Genomic DNA, 24,019 nt, shown 5'->3' with positions numbered 1-24,019 from the left:
GCCAAACGTCTCCCCTCGGCCCTGCAGCCAGGAACCCTTCTTTTCCTCGTTCGGAGCTGGTAGGGCGGGGACCGGTTCGGAAGGGGCCACCGGGAACGGACGGAGTGGCGGGGCGGAGCGGTGAGTTGTGACGAGCGATCCCACTCCCAGCCGCCTCAGAGTGGCTCGAGACCCCCGCGAGGGGCAAGGGCGAGGTGCGAGAGTAGCTCTGTGGGGATTTAGTTTCCTCGCTCTTTGAGAGAAACCTTATAATGTGCGGTGGCTGCGATCCTCACCCGGACCGCTCTTTCCTTTCAGTGAGGACTATGCTTCCTCCGAAGTGTGGACTGGGGCACGCGGACCGAGGACAGTCCTAGGACTGGGCACGGTGTTTCAGCCCTTCGTCGGAGGGTTTTGGCGACTTCTCTATACAGCTCCCTCATTCCTTCTGTCGTCTTCTGGCTTCCTATTCAAGGACCTTATCTCATGCTAGGCCTTCGGTGTGTCTTGCTTTGATCAAAGAATTGACATTCCTTTTTTAAATGCTGTCGCTTTCAGCTCCACCACTCGATTGGTTTGGATTCGGGGTCTTTTCTCCTGCCTTGCTAAGTTGTCTGTGTAATCCAGAACCAGGAACTGGGTAGAGGAATGAATAGGACAGCATCTCCAGAAGAATGCTTGTTGAAAGGGGTTGCAAGACCGTGCAGAGACGTGAACGACAAAGTTTTCTGAAGTTGTTAGAAAATGGTAACCCTAATATTGCACCGTGTGTGAATAGATTGTTTCCTCCACTCATGCTCGTATAAATGATCAACTTTGGGCTTCTTTTGAGATTGGCAAGTAGGGTGAAAAACGGATCTAGGGGAAAGCAAATATTTGTATATGACTATCCACTTTTAGTTGGAGAGATCATAGAAGCCCTAAAAGTGACATTTATGCAAAAACCTAGTTCATTCATTCAGTAAATGTTTTTGAGCACCGATGAATTCCAAACACTAGGGAAATAACAGTTAACAAAATCAATCCTTCCCCAGATGGAGTTTACATTGTAGTGGGGTTAATGAATTTAGGCCAAGTGAAAAGAGGAGAGTTTTGCAGATAGGATCATTGTACAAGTCTTGAGTCATGAAAGAAGTGATTTTTGTTTGAGTTTGCTTTTGCTGTTTTTATGTGTGTGATTGTTATCTTTTGGGAGGTGGGGAGTAGCACTTTGGTTTCTTTCATGGTTTTTGCTGAAAGGAGCTTGGAAATAGAATTGTGTAGGAAAGACAGTACTCATATATTTGGTCTCTTAATCCAATAATTTTATAGCTATTATTTTGTGATACTTTACAAAGTAGCAGAGAGATGATCAAAAAGCTAAATACAGACTCTAATGTAGTACTTAAGAGTTTTATAGGGAACATAACACTGGTGCCAAAAAAAGAATATGTTCAAGGTAGAAAGTTTCAGTCCCATGAGAAAGCACTCTGAAATATACTTGGAGAGAGAGATTATTCATAGGATTTGGGCTGGAAAAGGGCACAGTGGCTGTCATTAGAATCCTGAAAAGAAATAGTATTTCCAGCCTGAGCAAGAGTGAGACCCCATCTCTAAAACCTAGCCAGGAGTTTTGGGGGGTGCCAGTAGTACCAGCTACTTGGGAGGCTGAGGGAAGAGGATTGCTTGAGCCTAAAAGTTTGAGGTTGCTGTGAGCTATGAGGCTATGGCACTCTACCTAAGGTAACAAAGTGAGATTCTATTTAAAAAAAAAAAAAAAAAGGTAGTATTGGAACTGGGTCATGATAAGACTTGGGAATATAAAAATGGATAAAAAGTTTCCCAGAGACAAAAAGTAAGAGTGGCAAGTAAATGGTTTGTTGTAAGGAAGATCTGAGGATGGCAAATAATACTTTTGTGTCAGTTAATGAATTTTCTTCACTGGTAAGCTGAGAAATTTGGACTTTATCTTGAAGGTGCTAAGAAGCCTTAATTTTTCAGCAAGAAAATTTTAGAAAATGAGAAAGAGAAAAATTGTGTCTTAGAAAAGTTAATGTGGCAACAACGCTGAAGTCTAGGAGAATAAATAAATTATTGCTATAGTTTAGGTAAGCTAAACACAGCCTGAATTTGAATAGTAGTAGTGGAAGTGAAAAACAGGACAGATGTGAAAAATATGCTATACTCAGAATCCACAGGAAAAGGCCTGCTGAGTGTTTGGAGGTAAGGAATGGTGAAGGACTCAGTAGGGAAGAAGTTAGGCTTCAGACCTGATTAATAGAGAGTGTGTCGTTTAATGAAAGAAAGAGTAGGACAGAGAACTTTTGGGAGAGGTATTCATAATCTTTATTTTAGTTAAACTGAATTTGAGATAGCACTAGGGGAACCAGGTAGTCATGTCCATTAAACAATTGGGAGTGTTGAATTCAAGCTTAAGAGATATTGAAGTAGGAATAAAATATGTGAAATCATCTGCCTAAAGATAATAGTTGAAAACATGATATGGGATTCTCAAGGAAGAAATTGGTACAGAACTAAGAAAATAGCCTAGGACACATACTTGGGTGATAGAAAAAGCAGCAAGAGGAAGAGTTGTCATAGACAGAAGAAGAAAATCAGTAAGGTTGAGTGTAACAGACTCAGCAGAGGAGAAAGTTCTAGGAAAGAGGAAGTGGATAACATGTATTTACTTTGCCAGCATTTAGCATTATCTGCTGTTTGCCGGGAACTCTATTGGGCACAAGGGGTTGTAGCAGTAGGTAAAATCAATCCAGCACCTACCCTCATGAAACTTACATTCTGATGAGAAAGAAAGGTATTATTTACATAACAGTGAGATGAATATTATGAATAAGAACAGGATGTTTTCAGACCATGTAACAGTAAAACTTCTAATTTTGATAAGGGAATGTGCAGGAAAAAAACAGATTTTGAAGGATGCCTAAGATGGGTACTTTCTACTAAAGTGCTGAGGTAAGAAAGAGTATATTGGAGGACTTGAAATATGTCATGGCTGTAACAGTGAGAATAGCCTGAGATACCAGGTAACATTTAGTGAGCATGTACTATGTACCAAGAGCTCTCACAACTATGTTTTACCAGATCATGCAGCGTATTAGCCCTTGGAATGTGAGAAGTGATAAAAAGATTTAAACTGAGTGATAGAGAAAGATTTGGAGGGTTATAAGAGTGGTTGTCACTCTTAGGATGTTACAGTGGCCCAGATAATAGATGATGGTAGGTCTGTCTACGGTGGTGATAGCAAGGGTTGAAAAAGGTGGATGGACTGAGATAAATTTAAGAAGTTTGGTGATTGAATTGAGACTGAGGTAAGGAAGCAGGAGGAGTTAAAGCTGATTCCCCGGTTCTGGCTGGAGCGATGAGGTAAATACTATTTGAAAAAGAGAATACCAGAAGAAGAACTGGTTGTGGGAAAGAGTGGAGTATATGAGTAGCTGTTAGGGACATGTTCAGTAGGAGGCATCAGTGAGATATCCAAGTCAAGCTGCAGTTGGACTTTAGAAGAGGGGTATGGGTTGAGAGATAAATTTGCAATCACTAACAAAAGATGATAGATACAATTCTCTAAATCAGTAATTCCCAAGCTTTACAGTAGATCAGAATTGCCTGGAAATTTTAGCATAGATTTCTGGGCCTGGGCCTCACAGAGTTTTTTTCATCAGTAGGTCTAGGAATGGAGGTCAAGAGTTAGATTTCTATCAGGTTCCCACATGATGCCTATGCTGTTGGGTCAGAGGACACACTTTTGGAAGAAGGTGTAGGACAAGTAAATAAGAGACCCAGAACCCAGCCTTGAGGGTCTCATTTTCAATTGGAATAGAAGGAATCTACAAAAAGGATGAGAAAGAAGTAGAGGAAATAGTATTTATTAGATTTACCTAAGGCTGTGAAATATTTTGGTTGAGAGCATTTTCATGAATGAAACCAAATTTCAGGAATTGCAATGTAAATAGAAGGATTGAAGAAAAAAGTGCATAAAATAGATAATTTTGTGAGGAAGTTTTGCTATAAAAGGGAGAAGATAGGATAGAAGAGGTTTGAATATACTTAAATGTCAACAAAAATATGCCATGCTAAAAGAAAGAAAAAGGCTAGGGGAAGACAAAAAAGATGATGATGATAATGGCATGGTAAGTAATCCAGAGGTTAGGTTCCAGAGAGTCCAGGAAACGATGGGATCCAAATACAGTGACAGGGCAGAGAGAGCCCCCTTCTCCTTTATTATCAGGTGGGAAAGAGGAAGAATGGGTGCGAGTAAGTTTGTAGAGATGATGGTAGGAAGCTAATTCCTCTCTGACAGCTTTTTTTCTTTGTGAAATAAGTGAGACCATCCACTGAAATAGTGAAGCAATTTTAAAGAAAATGGAGAAAGTATTACTGGCTTTTTGCAGAAAGTAGGGAAATGAGTTGACCAGAGAAATATGACAGGATTGCTGAATTGTGTCAAGTCGCAAAATGAGATTGGTGTCTCGAGAATACAAAGTGCGTATGTCAGGGGTCCTCAAACTTTTTAATCAGGGGACCAGTTCACTGTCCCTCAGACCATTGGAGGGCCGGACTGTGGGCCCCGGGATGAGTCGCTAAGTCCTAAGCAGGATAGGCAGTGGCAGCAATAACACCCAGTGGGCCAGATAAATGTCCTAGGCCAGCCACATGTGGCCCGCGGGCCGTAGTTTGAGGACTCCTGGCATATGTCTTCCTCTCAGCTGCACTTAGAGTTTGGGTGCAGGCAGGGAGAAGATGGCTCGCAGGGTGGATATGTACAAAGTAGGTGAAACTGTAGACCTTGGAGGCAAGGGTGCATAGAGTACTGGAAGAATCATTGAAAGATGGGACCATGGAATGAAAGCTCAATAGGAAGTATAGTGGCATGCTGCAATAAGTCAAGGACAATAAGAGGATTGTTTAGTAGTGGGAATTTGTTATGTGTATGCTTTGCCACGGACAATGCCTAGCATGACCTAAGAATTCACACGTGTCAATCAACACCACTACTACCATTTCCCTAGGTCACTGACAGTTTTAGAGCAGTAAATATTAATTTTCTCACATTCTTATTTCTTAAAAGCAATACCTGGGTTTTTAAATTCAACCTTCATTAAATGCATTAATTTCTTTCTTTCACGGTATATTTTTTTTTCTTTCCCATACACATACACACACAGAGGACTTTTTAGAACTCTGATCTATGTTAAAAAATGATGTGGTTCTTTTATAGTGTGTTTTGGTCATAGATTTGGGAATATAACAGGAAAGGAATTGTATGGAAGTAACATAATTTGGTGTAACCTTAGGGAAATAATTTTAGAAATAGTAAAGGAAATAGATTGACAAAGTTACACTGTAGTTGCTTCAGTGACTTCTCCTTGACTTCAGGAGAAAGTAAATTTCATGTACTATGTGTGTATTTGCCAGTAAGAAAGGAGACGTCAATAGGAATTAGAAAAAAAAAACAATGGAAAAAGGAGAGTAGAAGTAAGATAGAAAACTAAAGTATAAAGGATAAAACATAACTGTGAGCATTTTATTTTAGGCTCAACTATTATTTTCTGTTGAGTAATAGAAGTCAGGGCAAGAAGGTCCCAATAAAGAGAAAGCAGAAGGGACAAAAATTGGAGGCCTCTATAAATTTAAAGAACAACTCTCATGGAAGTAGAGAGATGAATAAATAAACTGAAAAGAAAGATTGACTTGGTACCTTGAAGAGTTTCATGACTCAAGACGGTGGAACAAATAGAGTAATGGAAGATTGTAGTCAAAAAGAACAGTTGTGGCAAGTTTCAGCTTTTGCTGACTAAAGATGACGCTCCTTGAGGTTGAAGATCTAAATGAACTGAGTATAGAAAGTTGGGGAAGATCATCAGCATAAATGCTAAAATTGTTAAAGATGATGGTACAGGGAGAAAAAGAAGGTCAGCTTGCTCTATATGTTATAACAGTGAAAGTGAGATATGGATGTCTAGAGAAGATGTTGATACAACGTGGTCTTGCAATATTTTTCTAAAAGCAGCAATATAAAGACCCCTTTAGACCTCTCTTTGCTCTTTGGGAGGAAACAAGTCGAAGGAGCACAATTTTGGAGAAGATTATAAAGGAGGTGATGTCTTTTGTGAGAGGAGTAAGGAAGAAGTACTTCAGGAAAAAGTGGAACAGGGAGAGGTGCAACGAACAGGAGCTGGAAGACGATTGGTAGATGGCAATGAGGTTAATGTGGAGAGTGAGAAGTGATGAGCTGAATGAGAGTGCCGGAGGGATTTGCCAAGGGGAGGTTTTTTGGTATCTTAGAGCAGCCATGATGTATATAAGAGGGAAAGGGGAAACTAGAAGTTGCTAGATAGTCTAGAGCAGTGGCCTCCAAACTTTTATTTATTCCTTGAGCAAAAGAACTGAGCATTTTTCATACATATGTGATTAGTCGTCAGTTGTATACATGGATTATTATTCCTCTGTATATAAATAGCTTTTTTAAACAAAAATATATAGCAATTTTAATATTTTTTTTCTTGTATTCCACTGTGGGGACCACTGGGGCTAGTTGTGGCACGTGTGGAAGAACTGGTTTCAAGGTTCCAATTGGAATGTTGGTGTTCATGACTTCTGTAGTCTTGTGCTGATTGACACCTGATCTGTAACGTAAACCTTTTATCTGTGATTATAAAAATATATAACGACAAAACTTGGCTTTCATTTTTCAGCATAGAAATTTCAAGTAATGGTTTTTATAATATATCACGAGGCTTCTTCTAAGTATCAACCCTTTTGTCATTACTCAATAAAATAGGATAAGTAAACTGCTATTCCATTTAGCTATGTAAAAACAGATGAATAGAAAGGTTAGGCTGTTTTCTCCTTGTTCATTCTAGAAGAGTGGTGGGTTTACCCTTTTAATCATGGAAATTTTATCGAGGAGCCATTTTTTTCTCAAACGTATGTGGTAATCAGCCCTGTGAGTAAATTTTAAAATACCTTTTTGTACCTCTTGTTACGTAGAGGTGATGTAGGTAATAACGTAATATTAAGAAGTAACAGGGTGCTTCTCAGTTTTCTTAAGCTCTTACTAATACGATTTGAAATGCGGTTACTTTTTCATTCTAATATTGGCCTTTAGACTCCTTTTCTTGGGTGATTGAGATGATATTTTAGTAGAGCACAGAATTTGACAATTTTGGTGTTATCAGGTAGATAACTAGTAGCTTCTTGGGAACTAAAAAAAAAAAAAAATGACCAGGCATATGTGTGTGTTTCTCCTGTGACCTGGAAAGGGCTGAGGACGGAAGTAAGTGGAAGGAAACAAACAAAGTCCCCTTTCAGACCGCTTTCATATGAGAGAGTCAACCTACAGCAAGTTTTTGGTGGTGTTACAGACCTCTGAAAATAAGAGATGACTGTGCAATTGCTGCCAGATTTTAAGTAGATATGGTACTCAGAGACCTTATTGTTTAAAAAATAGGTTAATGCAATCTAAAGATGACCTAATGAGGATATCAGTATGTTCCAAGTTTGGGGACAAAGACAAAGGCTCCCGTCAACCATTGCCTTCCTGTGATACCTCCTGCACATACAAACACATACACAGTACATCTTTGGTTTTGTCATGGAAATAAAGTTTGAGAGAAATTTTGATAGTTAACTTGACCTAAACACATCAAGTTCTGTGTACTGAAACTATAAGTGTATCTTTGAAGAGAGAGGTAGGAAGGGGCTCTGTAGCAGGGAGAAGGTTATCTGGTTTTAAAATTTTGCCATGGCTGTGGATGTACAGAAAATAGTAATGCTGGTTATTTCAGCAGGAAAGAATCAGGTAAAGCCAGTCAGGAGTAAGAAGGAACTTTGCTTTTATCGGTAATAACCTTCTGGACATTTTAAATTTTGTATCATGTGCACAGTATTATCTATTATAAACAAAAGAGCGAAATAGGTAAAACTTTGTTGACATAAATAATTGTACTTTTTCTCTAAATTACTCCCCCTCTTTTTTTCCTTCAGGTGTTTGCAATGGCTGCCTCTGTGAACCTGGAACTTGATCCCATTTTTTTGAAAGCACTGGGTTTCTTACATTCAAAGAGTAAAGATTCTGCTGAAAAGCTGAAAGCACTGCTTGATGAATCTTTGGCTCGGGGCATTGATTCAAGTTACCGGCCATCTCAGAAGGTACCTACATGAATAAAAAGCTTGGAGAGAATTTTGTAAGGCCTATAGGAATAGTTAGAGCATTTAAACCATTTCAAAATGATCTCCACAAAAATAATATTTCCTTGTGGCAAAAAGAAATTATATTCTTTAACATTCTTTTCTTCCCTCAAGTTTTCAGAGAACTGTTCGCCTTATAGAAAAACTAGCTGAGTGTGCAGAGTATTATTCTCTACTACTTTATATGTGTAGAATCCAGCTTGTTTACGAATTCCTTTACTTTCCAGTTTTTTATGATGAGAATTATTTTTTAAAGCTGCTGGATGTAACCACAAACTTATAATTATTCTCTGATGTTTTAAGGACAGAAATATAATGAAGTGAAAAGAAAGGTATTTTCAACAAAGTAAATTGTCGTGGGTAGGTTGATCTAAGAGGAAAGGAGGTGTGAGGTGCGGTTAAACTCTGAGAACTATGTAGTTCCAATAGCAATGCAGCCAGTAGGAGCTTTATATGAAAAGAATATACATTTTGGAACCAGACAAAGCTATTTTAAATCCCCGCTGACTTCTAATAGTTGTGTGGTAATAATAGGTAACATATCTTGCATGTTTGCTGTGTCCTAGGCACTTTTCTGCGTGGTTTATGTATATAATTTTAATTAAGATAACAGTCTTTTGGATTTGATATTGTTTACTTTCCTTATTTTACATAAAGTAACAGGTAAATGGCAACTTCATTTTATGAGTCTTTGTTTATTGGTAAAATGGGGATAGTATGAGTTACTTTGCATACTTGTGACAATTAAAAGAGGCAAAGTATGTCTCTTCCTTAATGTGGTATCTATCTGGTATATACAGGGTGTCCGTAAAGTTTGTAAAATTCTAAATTGCACTCTATTTTAAATTGCACACTAATTTCATGGACGCTGTGTACTAGGCTCTCAGTGAATGACAGCTTTCATTATGTTCTGTTGTACCTTAAAGACATTTTTTCAAGCTCTTCTAAAGCCCTATTCCTGAAGCTACAAGTCACTGGGGGGTGTGGACCTAGATACCAAACTGAGAAGGGGAAGATAGAACTATATGACCAGTTCAAGTCTAATCAGAATCTGAAGCTCAAGAGACAGTTATATCCCAGGTTCTTTCCCATACAAAGACTTACACGTGAATGTTTGCAACATCTTTATTTGTAATATCCCGAAACGGCAGACATCCCAAATGTCTATCCATAGGTAAACAAATTGTGGTATGTATATTCAATGGAATATTATTCTCCAATAAGAAGGAATAAACTATTGATACACACAACGATACAGATGGATGAATCTCAAAATAAATATGCTGATTAAAAGAAGCTACACCAAAAAAATGTACAATATAATTCCACTTATATACCTTTCTAAGAATTGCAAACTAATCTGTAGTTACAGAAAGATCGGGGATACATAGTTTCTCTGGGGTATATACCTGGAAGAGAGTGGTTATAAACAACCATGAGGAAATTTGAGGGGACGATGAATGGTGTTCATTATGCTGATTATAGTGATTGTGTCAGAAGTGTATGCAAATGTCAAAACTTACAAATTTTATATTTCATTAGGGGCAATTTGTATATCAGTTATTTCTTAGTAAAGTTATTTAAGAAAAGGATGTTACATTGGTTATAACATTGTATCTTAATTTTTAACTAAAACTTATTTAGGTTTCTGATCTGTTTTTTATGATGTATTAGTCTTGAATATTTAATTACTGGCTATCTTTTTATTTCACTTTTTAGGATGTGGAGCCACCTAAAATTTCAAGCACAAAAACTATTTCCATTAAACAAGAGCCCAAAACATCATCCAGTCTTCCTTCTGGCAATAATAACGGCAAGGTCCTCACAACTGAAAAGGTAAAGAAGGAAGCTGAAAAGAGACCTGCTGATAAAGTAAGTCTGTTTTTTTTTTTTTTAAACCTAGTTAAAAGCAAAAAAGAGTAAATCATTTGTTCCTCAGGCAGAAAAAAAGCAATGTTTTATGCCTACGTCTTTTACAATAATGGGTATAGGTACATAGTAATCGCTCAGTAGATAAATTTTGCTTGGTAGAGATGTTGGCTTTTTGAATGAGCAAAATTTGGAAATTTTTTGATTAAAATTACGTGGTTAATTTGTTTTAACTATTCATTGAAGTCTTTATCAATAAATATGTGAACCCTAGCAGGTATAGTAATTTTGAGTATAAACTTTAATCCATACCTCCAAGTTTAGATGGATAGTTGTTGGAAAGAAAAAATTGGAAGAGGCAAAATTGTAAATGGACATGAACTTTGTTATACAATGCATACACCTTAACAGGGCCTCAGGTAATTCTCGGGTTGTGTATTATGGATGATTTCTACAAGCAGTGATTAAGATTTTAGCAATTAATAAAAAATACTCTTGCCCTCAAGGCGGGATGTAGAATATATGTTTTTATACTTTCATTAAACAGTGACTATTCATAAACTATATTATATTATTTTCTTTACTTTTAAATTTACATAAATCATATACTGTGTATATGTATTCTTTAGTCACTTTTTCTCCACTCAACACTGTGCTTTTCTAATTTATATTTATGCATATAGATCTAGATAATTCTTTTAGGTACCACATAATATTCATTTTATGAGTAAATCAGTTTATCTGTTTCCCTGCTGATGAGCAATTAGGTCACTTTTCTTTTTTCTCTATCATATGAGGCATCATTGACCTACTTTATATATCTCTTTGCAAACATGTTAGTGGTTTCTCTAAGACACATATTTATAAGTTGATATAATAGGATATAACATCTTCAACATTATTAGGCATTGCCAAGTTGCCAAAAGTGGATATATTATATTTATGTTCTCATCAACAAAATATAAGAATTCCAAGTTCTCCATGTCTTATCAAACTTTCTAATTTTTGCCAATCTAGCAGCAATACTGTTCGTATTTATATTCTACAAAAAGGAGCTAGAATTGACTTTGACGCAAATATGGCAATGTGAAGTCTGGATGACTAAGAGATACCTCATTGTTTACTTTCTTTCAAAATATTTTAAATATTAGTAGTTTATAGTTAAAATTATTTAAAATAAATAGCCTGATTAGTGCCATGATTTCTCAATACAGAACATCTTATGGGGGGAGGGGAAATGCAGTTTCCAGTTAAATCCATTGAACTTCCAGAACTCTTTACTAGATAGAAGAGTACAGAGAGTAATACCAATATATGTTAAACTGTTCTGGTTTATTTCTAGCTTGCTGATTTCCTTTAACATACTGATTATAAGTTAGTTATAATTCTACCTTAAATGTGTGTATTACATCTGTCTCTAACAATGTGAAAATATCATCACATACTATTTTTCTTCTTCATCTCTCAGTGGTTGAAAGTTTATTCTACCGTGTTACTTTCATTATTATTTTCTGATGTGTTTTTATAGATGAAATCAGACATTCCTGAAGGCATTGATATTCCAAAGAAACCTAGATTGGAGAAACCAGAGACACGATCCTCTCCCATTACCGTTCAAACTAGCAAGGATTTAGCTATGGCTGACCTTTCTAGTTTTGAAGAGACCAGTGCTGATGATTTTGCCATGGAGATGGGATTGGCCTGTGTTGTTTGTAGGTAAGTTGTACCTTGCCACAGATTCTTTTGTTTCTTTGTAAAGAGCACACAACTCCCTCTCCCAAATCAGAATAATCATTGGGTAGTTTCCATTTTGTTTTTATTATTTGGGAGTGAGGAGGAGATAAGTAGATTATACCTTAGGAACTGACCATGTACCAATTTAGCATCTTGAAAATTGGCAAATATTTTATCTTTTTGACTATGACTTCTTTAATCTGTTATGCTGTTCTAACATTTTCTGCATTCTTGGGTTCTAGAGGGAAAATGATTATTGTATATTGTTCTTCAGTAAGGAAGAGTATTCAGTAGGTTCAATTATTTCCATCTTTTTAAGAAGTCTGTGTTGTCTTCTTTTTCTGAGTTGTTGATGGCTTTTATAAAGATAAAATTGTGTATAATTTCCCAAAATACTATTAAATCTTTTCCTATGATAATAAAAATGAAAGGAATGCTTTCTGTAGGTGTTTTAGTCATGGAAATGTTCAATTCTGTTGCACTGGGACTGAGTAAATAACTATAAGCTTTTATGAACATAATAGAGAATGAATTAATGTGCTTTCTAAATAGAATCGTTTGTTAGAGGTTCATTGTTTTCATATATATGTTTATTTCAACCTTTATATTCTACAATAAATAATAAATAATGGAGATCTAGTATCTGCAACCCTCCATTAAGAGACTTACTCTGATAATATAAGGAATTTAATAGAAATGCAGAGAAAATGTCAATGTATAATGCTGTTGGACTAGTCAAAGTCTACCTTCTGAAAGAGAGAAAAAAATTACAATGAGGAATGACAATGACAAAATAGCCAATCATAATTAAGGCAACTCATGTATTTATTAATAGTTGAGCATAAGCTTTAAAAGGAATGAAGTGCAAACTCCATGAATATGTTATTTTGCTGTTTGGTTTTTTGGAACTTTTTTTCCTTTTCAATATACCAAATTTTGCTCGAAAAATTCTGAAATGACTTTAAGTTGTTACGTGCAGGAAAGTGTAATATTTAGTGGTATATTTTCTTAGGCAAATGACTGTGGCATCTGGTAATCAATTAGTCGAATGTCAGGAATGCCATAATCTCTACCACCAAGATTGCCATAAACCCCAGGTGACAGACAAGGAAGTGAATGACCCTCGTCTGGTGTGGTATTGTGCCCGATGTACCAGACAAATGAAAAGAATGGTAAGAATTCATACTTTTTTTTATCTTAATAGTCTCTCTCACTTTTTTTGTTAGTATGTGCTTTCAAAACAAGTGAACATTTAAGGTATTGAAGAAATAAATAATATAAGCTGGTTATGTAAATGTTTGTATACGTAGTAATGCATATGTGGTTTGTATGTCTATGCCTAAAGACCGACCCTACCATGTTATATGCATTTTCTCTGTTTAGCTATAGATAAACAAACAGAATTGGTCACCTACACATTATGACTATTCCTTACATCAGTGTATTTCTAAAAGCAGTGAAAATACTGTGAAGTACTGTGGAAGGTAGTTCATACAAGTTTGACAAACCCAGTTCGTTAAGTCTGGTAGGAAAATATAGAAAGTTTTTGAGTGAGCTTGTGTGTGCAGAGGCAGTACTGTGGGTGTCTCTTGTCTTTCCATCTGCACTTCTCAGTTTGTCTTCTCATTGTCTTCAACTGACCATTTTCTCACCCTAATGTACTTACCTCTTTTTACTCCTCACTTATATTACTTATAATATTTACTCCTCACTTATATTACTGCCCGTAACATCATTCTGCATCATGTTTTCATTTGTTATTGGATAGCTTTTTCTAACTTTTATTCATTTATAAAGGCAATAAATGATAAGTGAATTCTACAATTTTCCTTTTAAAGAAAGCAGGGAGTTGCCATCTACTTCAGTGACTTGTTCAGTCCTCCCCTTTCCATCCCTCTTCTCTTTTTTAGACTTTAAGAACTCTTAGTAGAAAAGGTCTCATGTTGTAAATGAATTTCTACATAAAATAAATTTGTCTGATGAAATATATCTTTTTAAGGTCAGAATTACTTAGTTAAAAGTAAAACTACAAGATATACATTTTACTTTTTAATCAGTTAAAGTAAAAATAGGAAATGAAAAGTACTCAAATTTCAATTTTATTTGTAACAAAAAAATTTTGTGATAAGTTTTAGTTTTCTCTGCTCAATTTGATTTTTATTTACATTACTATTTAAACAAACTCTTTAGGATTTTGACCAAAATTATTACAGATGAGCAATATAGTACATTCCAGAGCATTGATAAGAAGGCTCGGTACCACAGGCTCGGTACCTGTGGCTCAGGTGTCTAAGGAGCCAGCCACATACACCTAAGGTGATGGGTTCGAATCCAGCCCAGCCAGCCAAACAACAATGACGGTTGCAACCAAAAAACTGCCAGGTGTTGTGGCAAGTGCCTGTGGTCCCAGCTACTTGGGAGGCTGAGGCAGGAGACTCACTTGAGCCAGGAATTGGAGGTTGCTGTGAGCTGTGATGCCACAGCACTCTACCCAGGGGACAGCTTGAGGCTCTGTCTCAAAAAAATAATAATAAAATAAATAAAAATAAAGATAAGAAGCCAGTAAGAATTGATAATTGTCAAAAGAAACAAGTTATAACAGTAATCTGTCTTTCTTTAGTATATCTTCAACATTTTTTGAATTGTTATTTCACTCTGTCTTAATAGCTAAAGCAAGCACTGTTCTCCCTGTGTTTTTTCTCCCCCATTTTTTTTTGTGACTCAGTTTACACCAAATCTGTGTTGATAGCTCTAACCCTCTTTCTGGGTCAGCTTCTGCAACTCGCTAGTCAACTAGATATCCTACGGGTACCCAAGTGGGGCATGTTCTGCATACATGTTATTGTAAGAAGACCTGTTGAAAGTGTGATAGTATATTGCAGGGTCCAAGGTCAGTCAGTTCTATACTTTTCTTTCAACCCCATAATGGGTTTTACCCCAGCTCAAGGTAAGAGACTCACATCACTTACTGCACTGGTTCTCCATAGGTAGCAGTACATTCATAGTTGGTAGCATTTAGAAATATGTGGGTTTTTTAATTACTGCCACACTGGCTCTTAGTGCTTAAGTAGAGTATTTTATACTCTCTGCAATGTGTGAAATAATTACACAATGAAAAACTGTAGTGCCTGTGTTGAACAACAGTGAGTCAATGATTGTATTCTACGTCCCTAAACTAGTATTACCAGCAGAGGACAAATGGCTCTGGGTATTACTCAGTTTCTAAGATAGCTGGCTAAAATAGGGAGACAGAAGATCCAAAGATGATCTCCTAGGCAGAGGTCCTGTCTTGGCTTCATGTGCTGAAGCAGACAGGTTAGGCTGGTCTTCAGAGTCTGGCTTCTGGAATGGAAGCTGTGGGAAAAGGGTGCTGTTTAAGACTGGAAGCCATGGCTATGGAGCCACGTGTTTCTGATTTACATTGAGGGCAGCAGTGTCATAACAGTTTTGCAATAGAGGATAAAATGCCCTCCTTTCCTGCTTGTGAGATTTTTACCACAGATAGTCTTCCAACATCCTTTATATTTTTAATCTGAATGTTGCTAATCTAAGTGGTGCTAGAATTCTGTAGGTGATCTTTGATGTGGAATATATACAATGTAAAAAGCAATGTTAATTGAGATTTAAGGACCAAAATTATATAGTACAGCAAACAATAGCACACAAAGATTACATAAGCAGTTCCTTCAGAGAGAAAAGAATTTTTTTTAAAAGTTACACTAAAAGGCCCCCAAAAGGGTAAAATAGGCCAAATTCAGGCTTCTGGAAATGGGAGGACAAATTATTAATAAATTCCCTGGTATAGTTTTGTGTGGACTTAGGAGGATTATCAAAGATTATGGAATGGTTGTCTGGGAGCATCTTTTCCCGTCCAGTATGGATGGGTTCTTCCACACTCAGTTTGTTTATCCTTCGTAAATAATAATGTATAAATGGTCACTATTATTTTTAGCACTTAACATGTGCCAGGCATTATGTTAAACTCTTACATAATTCATCCTCATAACCCACCTTTGAAATAGATGGTATTATTACCATTTTACAGATGAAGAGAACAAGGCTTTTAGAGATTCATATGTTTTCCCTGAAGTAACATGACTAGGAAAGTAGTTCAGCTGGGTTTGATCCTAGTTCTGTTTGACTCCAAAAGCTGTGCTCTTAAACATTGAACTGTACTATCTGTATAGTTGTGAGTATCTACCTGGAAAACACTTAAGAACTAAAACTTTAGTAAAGTTCTTAGTTATAAGAGAAAAATATCAATTATTGGTCGAAATAAAACTGAAGAGGAATATTAGATACAAATTCTTTTTGTATAGTATAGGAATTTGCTTTTATGGCTCTAAGGATTTAGTATGCCCAGTTCTGCAGTGTGAAAAAAAAAGTTCATAATTTATCAATAGTTTTTTCCTCCCCATTCTGAATTTAAAACCATATAAATGATTTGAGCTATATTTTAACTCACCCTCAGTCACTAGGGACTCATATTGTAAGCAGAAAACTACTAAGTCTTTGAACAACCATAATGAGAAATAAATGGGTTTCATGAGGAGTAAAATGACCTACTTACATATTGTTTGTGATTTTTCTTTTTCTAAAAGAATGATTTGGTTTGTTTTGTTAAAATAGTATTTAACCAACCCTATTTGGCATAATTGCTAAAGCTTAATATTATCTTTACTGTTCAGAAATTAATGAAATTTGTCCAAACTATTCATGCGATGTTGATGATAAAAATAGTTTGTCTAAGAGTCTACATGTTTACTGTCATAATATTTGTTAATATGTTGAGGCCCATTTCATTTCAATGATGAGACTGCTGATAGATTATTCAGTTAAGATTTTGTATCTAATTTAATCCACTGATTTTTGCAGGCTCAAAAAACTCAGAAACCACCACAGAAACCAGCCCCTACAGTTGTTTCTGTAGCTCCAGCTGTCAAAGATCCATTAGTTAAGAAACCAGAAACTAAACTCAAACAAGAGACAACTTTTCTAGCATTTAAAAGAACAGAAGTCAAGGTACAGTACATTTCATTTTTATCTAAGATTATATCTTAATTTAGTCAACTAAACAATAGTTTCTTGATAAAAAAATTAAATGAGAAACTTTATGTACTAACTTTAGAAATTAAGATTGCATTACTATTAGGTAGAAAAGGAACATTTATATCATTATTTAGTCTTTATCTCTGCTGTTTTTCTTTTTATCGCAAATAGGCACAGTCTGTAATCACTCTGAAATGACATGCTCTACCATTCTTGTGTGGTTAGATACTTATCTCCAATTAGGAATTTGGTTTAAATTCTAAGCACTTCTGCCCTCAGTATTAACAAATTTGCTTCCCATACTGTATAAGCTGATTGGCCACGTTGGGTTTTTTAATCCCTACTTACGGGCTATTGAAATAGTGTTCTTGCTTTGGTGTATTTTTTCTATTTCTATATCATGAACTTTTATGGTCCTACCTTTTATATTAAGAGGCCATATTATCTAATAAGAATATTACCTTTGTCAGTTCTAGATTTGCATCCTTGAAATCACATGGCTTATTATTAATATCCTGGATTTTGATATCATGGAATTAAATAATTTTTAAATTTAATTTTATAGCAAAAATTATATGTATGTATATATTATATATGTAAATTATATGTAATAAATATGTATAAATTTACTGGGCTATACATTGTAATTATAAACATAGTACTGAAAATGGGCCAAAAAAATACTAGCCTCAAATTCTGAAATACTGAAAACTCAGAAAATTCTAAAGATAGGACCTTGTTTAAGTGACTAAAAACAGCAAATTGAAGAACCTTAGTGTGGTGAAAAAAAAATGAATATAAAGCACTTTGAGAAAGGTATTAAAATTACATTTGTAGATCATTTTTTAATTTATCAAGGCAGAAATGATACCCAAGGGATATCTATTATTGACTTGTCATATAGGAACTTGGTGAATTGGAATAGGAGTAACTATAACTAATTTGTTGAAAGTAATTAGAGTTGCTGTATTCTATGCTTAATCACTTTTTGGTAGTCTTTTTTTTGTTAATCTGTTACTACTAAAGTTTATTTTTAGGAATCTAACACAAAATCATTTCATGGCAAATAAATTAAGGCTTTGGCCATCATGTTTGTTTTGGTTAAGAGATTTTGCCATCTTTTGATAAAAGTGAATAAATTTGTGTTATGAAAAAAATTGTTTCCATTCACATATAAAAAGTAAATGGCTTTTCCAGTAGGATAATGGGCAAGAAAATATTTATAATTGAAAGTACTTAGAAAATTATTTTCTACACTGAAATATTAAGAAATTACTATGGCCATTGTTTTTGTTTTTACTTCTATGTGTCCTAAAAATATCATAAACCATCTGTCGTTCTGTTGAAAATCAATACCAGCAAGGCATTAAAATAAAATGCCAAACATATCAAACTTGCTTTCTTGTTTATACTTCCTAAGTTTTGGCCTTTTTAATTATTCCAGGTGGGTTTTCATTCATGAATTTTGTTAAAGGGATCATTTAGACAGGTAGCACACAGTTTAATGTTTAATAGAAAGAGAAAGGGAAAAAATTAGGTGTTTATAGCTGAAAATTTAAAAATTTACTACATCTCTTTTTCCTTTCTTGACTTTTTCTCCCATGACTGTTGTGTATTTCTTTGTGAATTTATGATTTATGTGAAGTTTTCTCTTCCTGGTGACCTCAGGAGATAGTTTTTATATGATGTTAAAAAAAGAATCCTTTTAATTTTCAGAGTGTGAACAAAAATCTGAATTACTCCTCTCATAAAATAAAGATCTGCGAGGTCTCTATTTTGATTACTTTTCAACTCATTAACATGCAGACAATATTGAAGGCTACCTTATAAGAACTAAAAATGTTTTATCAACTGTTTCAGAGTCCAGTTCTAAAATATAATTTGACTAGGAGCAGGGGCATGTGCCTGTGATCCTAGCACTTTGGGAGATGGAGTAAGAAGGATTGCTTGTGGTCAGGAGTTAAAGACCAGCCTGAGCAACATAGTGAGACCCTTTTCTACAAAAAAATAGAAAAATTAGCTGGATGTGGTGGTACATGCCTTTAGTCTCACCTACTTGGGAGGATAAGGCAGGAGGATCGCTTGAGCCCAGAAGTTTGAGGTTGCTATGACCATGTCACTGCCTTTCATGCCCCAGCAACAAAGTGACCTCTGTCTCACAAAATTAAAAACAAAAATACCACCACAACAAAAAAATATATAACTAGGTATATTTTAGATGTAACAACTACCATTTTTTGAAAGTAGGGTGTTATTTTGTGAAATTTTACCTTTTACCTATGTGTGAACGTAATACTTCTGTGAATCTTTTTAAGGGCATGAAGGTAGGCAAAGTATTAATAAGAAGTTCAGGCTGGGCACCGTGGCTCATGCCTGTAATCCTGGTACTCTGGGAGGCTGAGGCGGGTGGATTGCTTGAGCTCATGAGTTCAAGACCAGCCTGAGCAAGAATGAGACCCCATCTCTACTAAAAATGAAAAACTGAGGCAAGAGGATCCCTTGAGCCCAAGAGTTTGAGGTTGCTGTGAGCGACTATCACACTCTACCAAGAGTGACAAAGTGAGACTCTGTCTCAAAAAAAAAAAAAAAAGCTTAATTCAAAATTAATTTGAACAAAGTACATTTGTGCTTAATGTTAAAATGAAGAAAGGTGTTATGTGCATAAGAGTAATATATTTTTATATGATGGCATTGGTATCACTGTGAGCATGTAATTAGCCAAGTAAGTTAATGAGAGAAGTTGAAGTATTATACATTTAAATAATACTTTAGGGAGTGAGTCACTGTGCAGTCAATGAGGCAATTGATAACATTCTTTTTTATAGAAGCAAGAATCTCCTGTGTGATAGTTCCACTGAAAGCATAGACAAATCATGAGACCTTTTTAATATATCATAAAAGTTGTATATTTCCAAGTAGTTAACTTTATACATTTACATATATTTTACAGTGCTTGTTGCTGTTATTCAAATTTGGGGGAAGTTTTTTAAAAAAATGGGTTTTGATTTTATTTATATACAACTGTTTTCTTTCTCTCACACATTGACTCAGTAAATAATTATTGAGCGAATCTCTCTATATCAGATATCTTCTCCTAAATTTCCAGGGTGTAAGCATTTTTATGCTTTAAGAATGGATTTTATTTTATTTTATTTTATGAAGAGTGGATTTTATTTTTTAAATGATCCACTGGCCATTTGGAGTGAACTCTAAAGAATTAGATATTTTACTGAGCTAGATAGTACCTTTGTGAGTAAAAATAAGAAAGTCAATGCACTAAATCTGATTTTCTGATATGGCTTATTGCTGAATCTAAAAACAATTCCCAAAAAGAAATTCCATATATTTCTTGAAAAGAATATGACATCCAAATTGTCTTCTTTGGAAATAGTAAAATACCTACAAGCTGTGGATAAGTATTATTCTGTGTGGTTTTTGAGATCATCTTCATAAGAACCTAATTTGGTGGTATGATTTAAATTTCTCAACTCATTACTTTGGTATAGAAAGTCTAACAATTAAACTTGTTATATATACAAGGAAATTATATAGATGTTGATTACACTTGGCTCTAATGTAATATTTAATTTTTTTTTTTAGACTTCCACAGTTATTTCAGGAAATTCTTCTAGTACCGGTGTTTCCTCTTCAGTAACCAGTGGCCTAACTGGATGGGCAGCTTTTGCAGCCAAAACTTCCTCTGCTGGTCCCTCAACAGCAAAATTGAATTCAACAACACAAAACAGTACTGGGAAACCTGCTACCTCATCAGCTAGCCAGAAGCCTGTGGGTTTAACTGGTCTAGCAACATCATCCAAAGGAGGAATAGGTTCCAAAATAGGGTCCAATAACAGCTCTGCACCCACTGTGCCATTGAAACCACCTCCACCTCTAACCTTGGGCAAAACTGGTCTTAGTCGCTCAGTTAGTTGCGACAATGTCAGCAAAGTAGGTCTTCCGAGTCCAAGTAGTTTGGTTCCAGGTAGCAGCAGCCAACTAAGTGGGAATGGAAATAGCGGGACATCTGGACCTAGTGGAAGTACTCCTAGCAAAACCACTTCAGAATCAAGCAGCTCTCCCTCAGCATCCCTTAAAGGTCCAACTTCACAAGAGTCACAGCTCAATGCTATGAAGCGATTACAGATGGTCAAGAAGAAAGCTGCACAAAAGAAACTGAAGAAGTAATGTGGCCAAGTAGTTTTTATATCATATTAACATAAAGCTTATTATTAGGGCATAAATTGTAATATACTATAATTTAATAAAAATCTTCATAATCAAATTTCTAATGTTTCTTACCTTAAAATGTTAAATATTATATAGCAATTTGGAAAGTTTTATTTTAAATGTCTTTAACATTTTTATTTTAATAATTTCCATAGTGTGTCAAAACAATGATTAGAATGACTGGTTCTTGATGAGAATTTCAGAAGATTGATAGCATGTGAGAATATAACGAAAAAGAAATAATTCATCTTCTAACAAAGCCCCAAGAATTGATCCTGCTGAACGAGGTAACTTACAAGGTACCCAATATATAGTTTTCTACTTTCCTATTAGTATTTTGGGTATTAGGTGTTAGTCCCAGCCTCATTTCAAGTGATTCTCTTACTCTGTCCAATTATTTCATCTTTTTCAAAATTAATTTTTAATTGATTTCTCATATCTCATTTGTATTTACCATTTTTATCACTCATATCAGTGATTCATGGATTTATTTCTTCCAATAGATAGTGAACTTTCACTCCCTTTAATATTTAATCTCACGTTGCCCACTTTTCCCTATGTTACCAATGTAATATATGCACATAATATGTACTCAATAAATACTGACTCATCCTGGTTATGCACATTCCTGAGAATTCTTGAGAAAAATACCCATTCCAAGAGTCTTTGTGGATAGAAATTTATGACTTATTCACACCTTATGACACCTTCTATACTGTGAAAGAAAAGACAGTTTTGTTTTTACTGTCCCATAATTTTATAGCATTTTACCTAATTTTAATTAATTTTGTATAAAAGAGCTCCTACATGATTAATTCTTGAGATTGTATATTAAGTCAGGTACCATGAAGAATCTGAGTTGTTGCATTATTTGCTACCTAACGAGTAGCCAACCATCATTTTACGTATATATTCTGACAGAAGATAGGAAACTTTTTAGCAGAGGAATAGTTTATTATTCACAGAAAAACACAGCAACCATTTTTAAATTCATAATTACTTAATTACTTCATTGTACCCAAACTGGAAATCCATTAAATTCCCATATTTATAATCCTGAACAGCCTGTTCCATTAACCTTGATGTGTGCTGCTAAATCTTCACTCTATAAACTAATTTCAACCCCCCTTTTTTAATCCCTAGGTTTTTCTAACATCATTATTCCATTAATAAAATATATTGATAAATGATTTCTGTGAAGATAAAGCTTTTTAAATTAAGCTTGTTCTGGCTCTGCGCCCATAGCACAGTGGTTATGGCGCCGGCCACATACACCAAGGCTGGTGGGTTCGAATCTGACCCAGGCCATCTAAACACGACAACTGCAACAAAAAAATAGCTGGGCATTATGGCAGGCGCCTGTAGTCCCGGCTACTTGGGAGGCTGAGGCGAGAGAATTACTTAAGCTCAAGAGTTTGAGGTTGCTCTGAGCCATAAACACCAGGGCACTCTACTGAGGGTGACATAGTGAGAATCTGTCTCAAAAAATAAATACATAAATAAATAAATCTTGTTCTAAGGAAAGATGATTATTTTAAATTGCTCTGTTAAATAACAGTACCAAATTATTCCTGGTTAATTAGAATCCAAGTTTTAGATAATCACATTACTTACTTGTGGAGTAGGTATCTGTTTACATGTTAAAATCTTCCTACAGATGTTTTTGTTTTAAGAAACAAGATTTCTGTTGATAAACCATCAATTTGGCATGAACCCCAAGTCCTCTTTAGGGTCAAAAGACCAAATAACAATTCATAATTGTTGATAGTTCAGAGCCAATTTGGACAAAACTGAACAAAATGATCCATCATAAGCTCAACTCAGCAACTTTAACAGTTAATGTAACCTCATTACCTACAAGAAATTAAAACAGTAGTACTTACTGCAGTTTGCACATTGGTACTTAAAATGAAAAAAAATTTATCCTACGATGAAAGATATATACTAGACACAGTTGAGAGGTAATTAATTTCTATTGTACCTTAGTGATGATTTTAACAGTTTATCTTTCATTGAGTATGACTCTTTGTATAGGTAATATGTGCATTATATATTTAGATATGTAAATATGTATACATTTAATAAGGTACAAGGTCAGTCAATTTAAGCTTGCAAACTAATCCTAGAAAAAGTGCCACATACCTCATTGCTGAGTATCATTATGGTCACCTTCAAGTACTCCCCTTGGGAATATGTGTACCAATGCCAGCACGTAGTCCACCCTTCAAAGCGATTTTGGAATTCTCTGGAATGACCATCAGAGCTGTTGGCATTTGAGGTCTGACGATTAGGTTTGCAAACTTTTCCTAGAAAAAGTGCTTATGCCAGCACCAGTGCCTAACTTTCTAAGAGGAGTACTTTGAAAGTGACCATAGTAATATTCCACATAGAATTTCCTATGATGAATTCACAAACTTAATTGTCAGACCTTGTGCATAACTCAGTTTGTTCTTTTAAAGAGGTATATTTGGTATTAAGAGTTTGTTTCAAGTAGTTCTTATACCTTGATTTTGCCATATCATAAAGTGAACTACAAGAATTTTAACTGAGCAGTGATGAAAGTTTCATATCACTAGTTTGAATGATTTTATTTAATTTATTATATATAGTTTATTTTCCTCATTAGAATTTAAGTGGTATGAGGGAATGAGGGTATGAATGTGACCTTATTTGTCTTGTACAACATTGCATTCCCACTAGAGCTCTCAAGCACTTACTGGCTCGGTGAATAAGTACACAGATAAGCAGGTATGCCACTAAGTAAACTTTTAAGATTGTACATTTGAATCCTGTGTTAGTTAGTGTTGAGAAATTTGTTCAGTATGAGTTTTCTGTTTTGAATATTATACTTTTTAATATTTTAGTGACTTAAAAAAAAATGGAAAGAGACGTGGTGCCTGTAGCTTAGTGGTGAGGGCACCAGCCACATGCACCGGGGCTGATGGGATCAAACCCAGCCCAGGCCTGCTAA

The 24,019-nt window shown here is 35.3% G+C and overlaps 1 protein-coding gene across 2 annotated transcripts; it reads left to right on the top strand.

Moving 5' to 3' along the window:
- The first annotated feature begins 81 nt into the window (after positions 1–81).
- INTS12 (integrator complex subunit 12) lies at positions 82–21,403 on the top strand. 2 transcript variants are annotated; one of them, XM_023517051.1, is made up of 8 exons: positions 82–120; positions 7,966–8,130; positions 9,889–10,041; positions 11,567–11,754; positions 12,785–12,944; positions 16,648–16,794; positions 20,422–21,002; positions 21,204–21,403. In XM_023517051.1, exons 2-8 carry the CDS (start codon positions 7,975–7,977, stop codon positions 21,217–21,219), a joined length of 1,401 nt encoding a protein of 466 aa, XP_023372819.1. In that variant the 5' UTR covers positions 82–120; positions 7,966–7,974; the 3' UTR covers positions 21,220–21,403. The 2 variants fall into 2 exon arrangements, with proteins under 2 accessions (XP_023372819.1, XP_023372820.1); XM_023517052.1 differs by lacking the exon at positions 21,204–21,403 and having other exon boundaries at positions 20,422–21,103.
- Positions 21,404–24,019: the final 2,616 nt, after the last annotated feature.

This window comes from Otolemur garnettii, unplaced genomic scaffold (assembly GCF_000181295.1).
Source record: "Otolemur garnettii isolate 467f Iridium unplaced genomic scaffold, OtoGar3 scaffold00103, whole genome shotgun sequence".
Classification (NCBI taxonomy): Eukaryota; Metazoa; Chordata; class Mammalia; order Primates; family Galagidae; genus Otolemur; species Otolemur garnettii.
This window is presented reverse-complemented; position numbering and strand designations above follow the sequence as displayed.

What these genes read in the sequence shown, in the direction of transcription:
- INTS12 (XM_023517051.1), top strand. Translation starts at nt 7,975, where the DNA reads ATGGCTGCCTCTGTGAACCTGGAACTTGATCCCATTTTTTTGAAAGCA. An exon ending in GTTACCGGCCATCTCAGAAG is followed by an intron (nt 8,131 to 9,888) that starts GTACCTACATGA and finishes TTCACTTTTTAG; the next exon opens with GATGTGGAGCCACCTAAAAT. An exon ending in TTAAAAGAACAGAAGTCAAG is followed by an intron (nt 16,795 to 20,421) that starts GTACAGTACATT and finishes TTTTTTTTTTAG; the next exon opens with ACTTCCACAGTTATTTCAGG.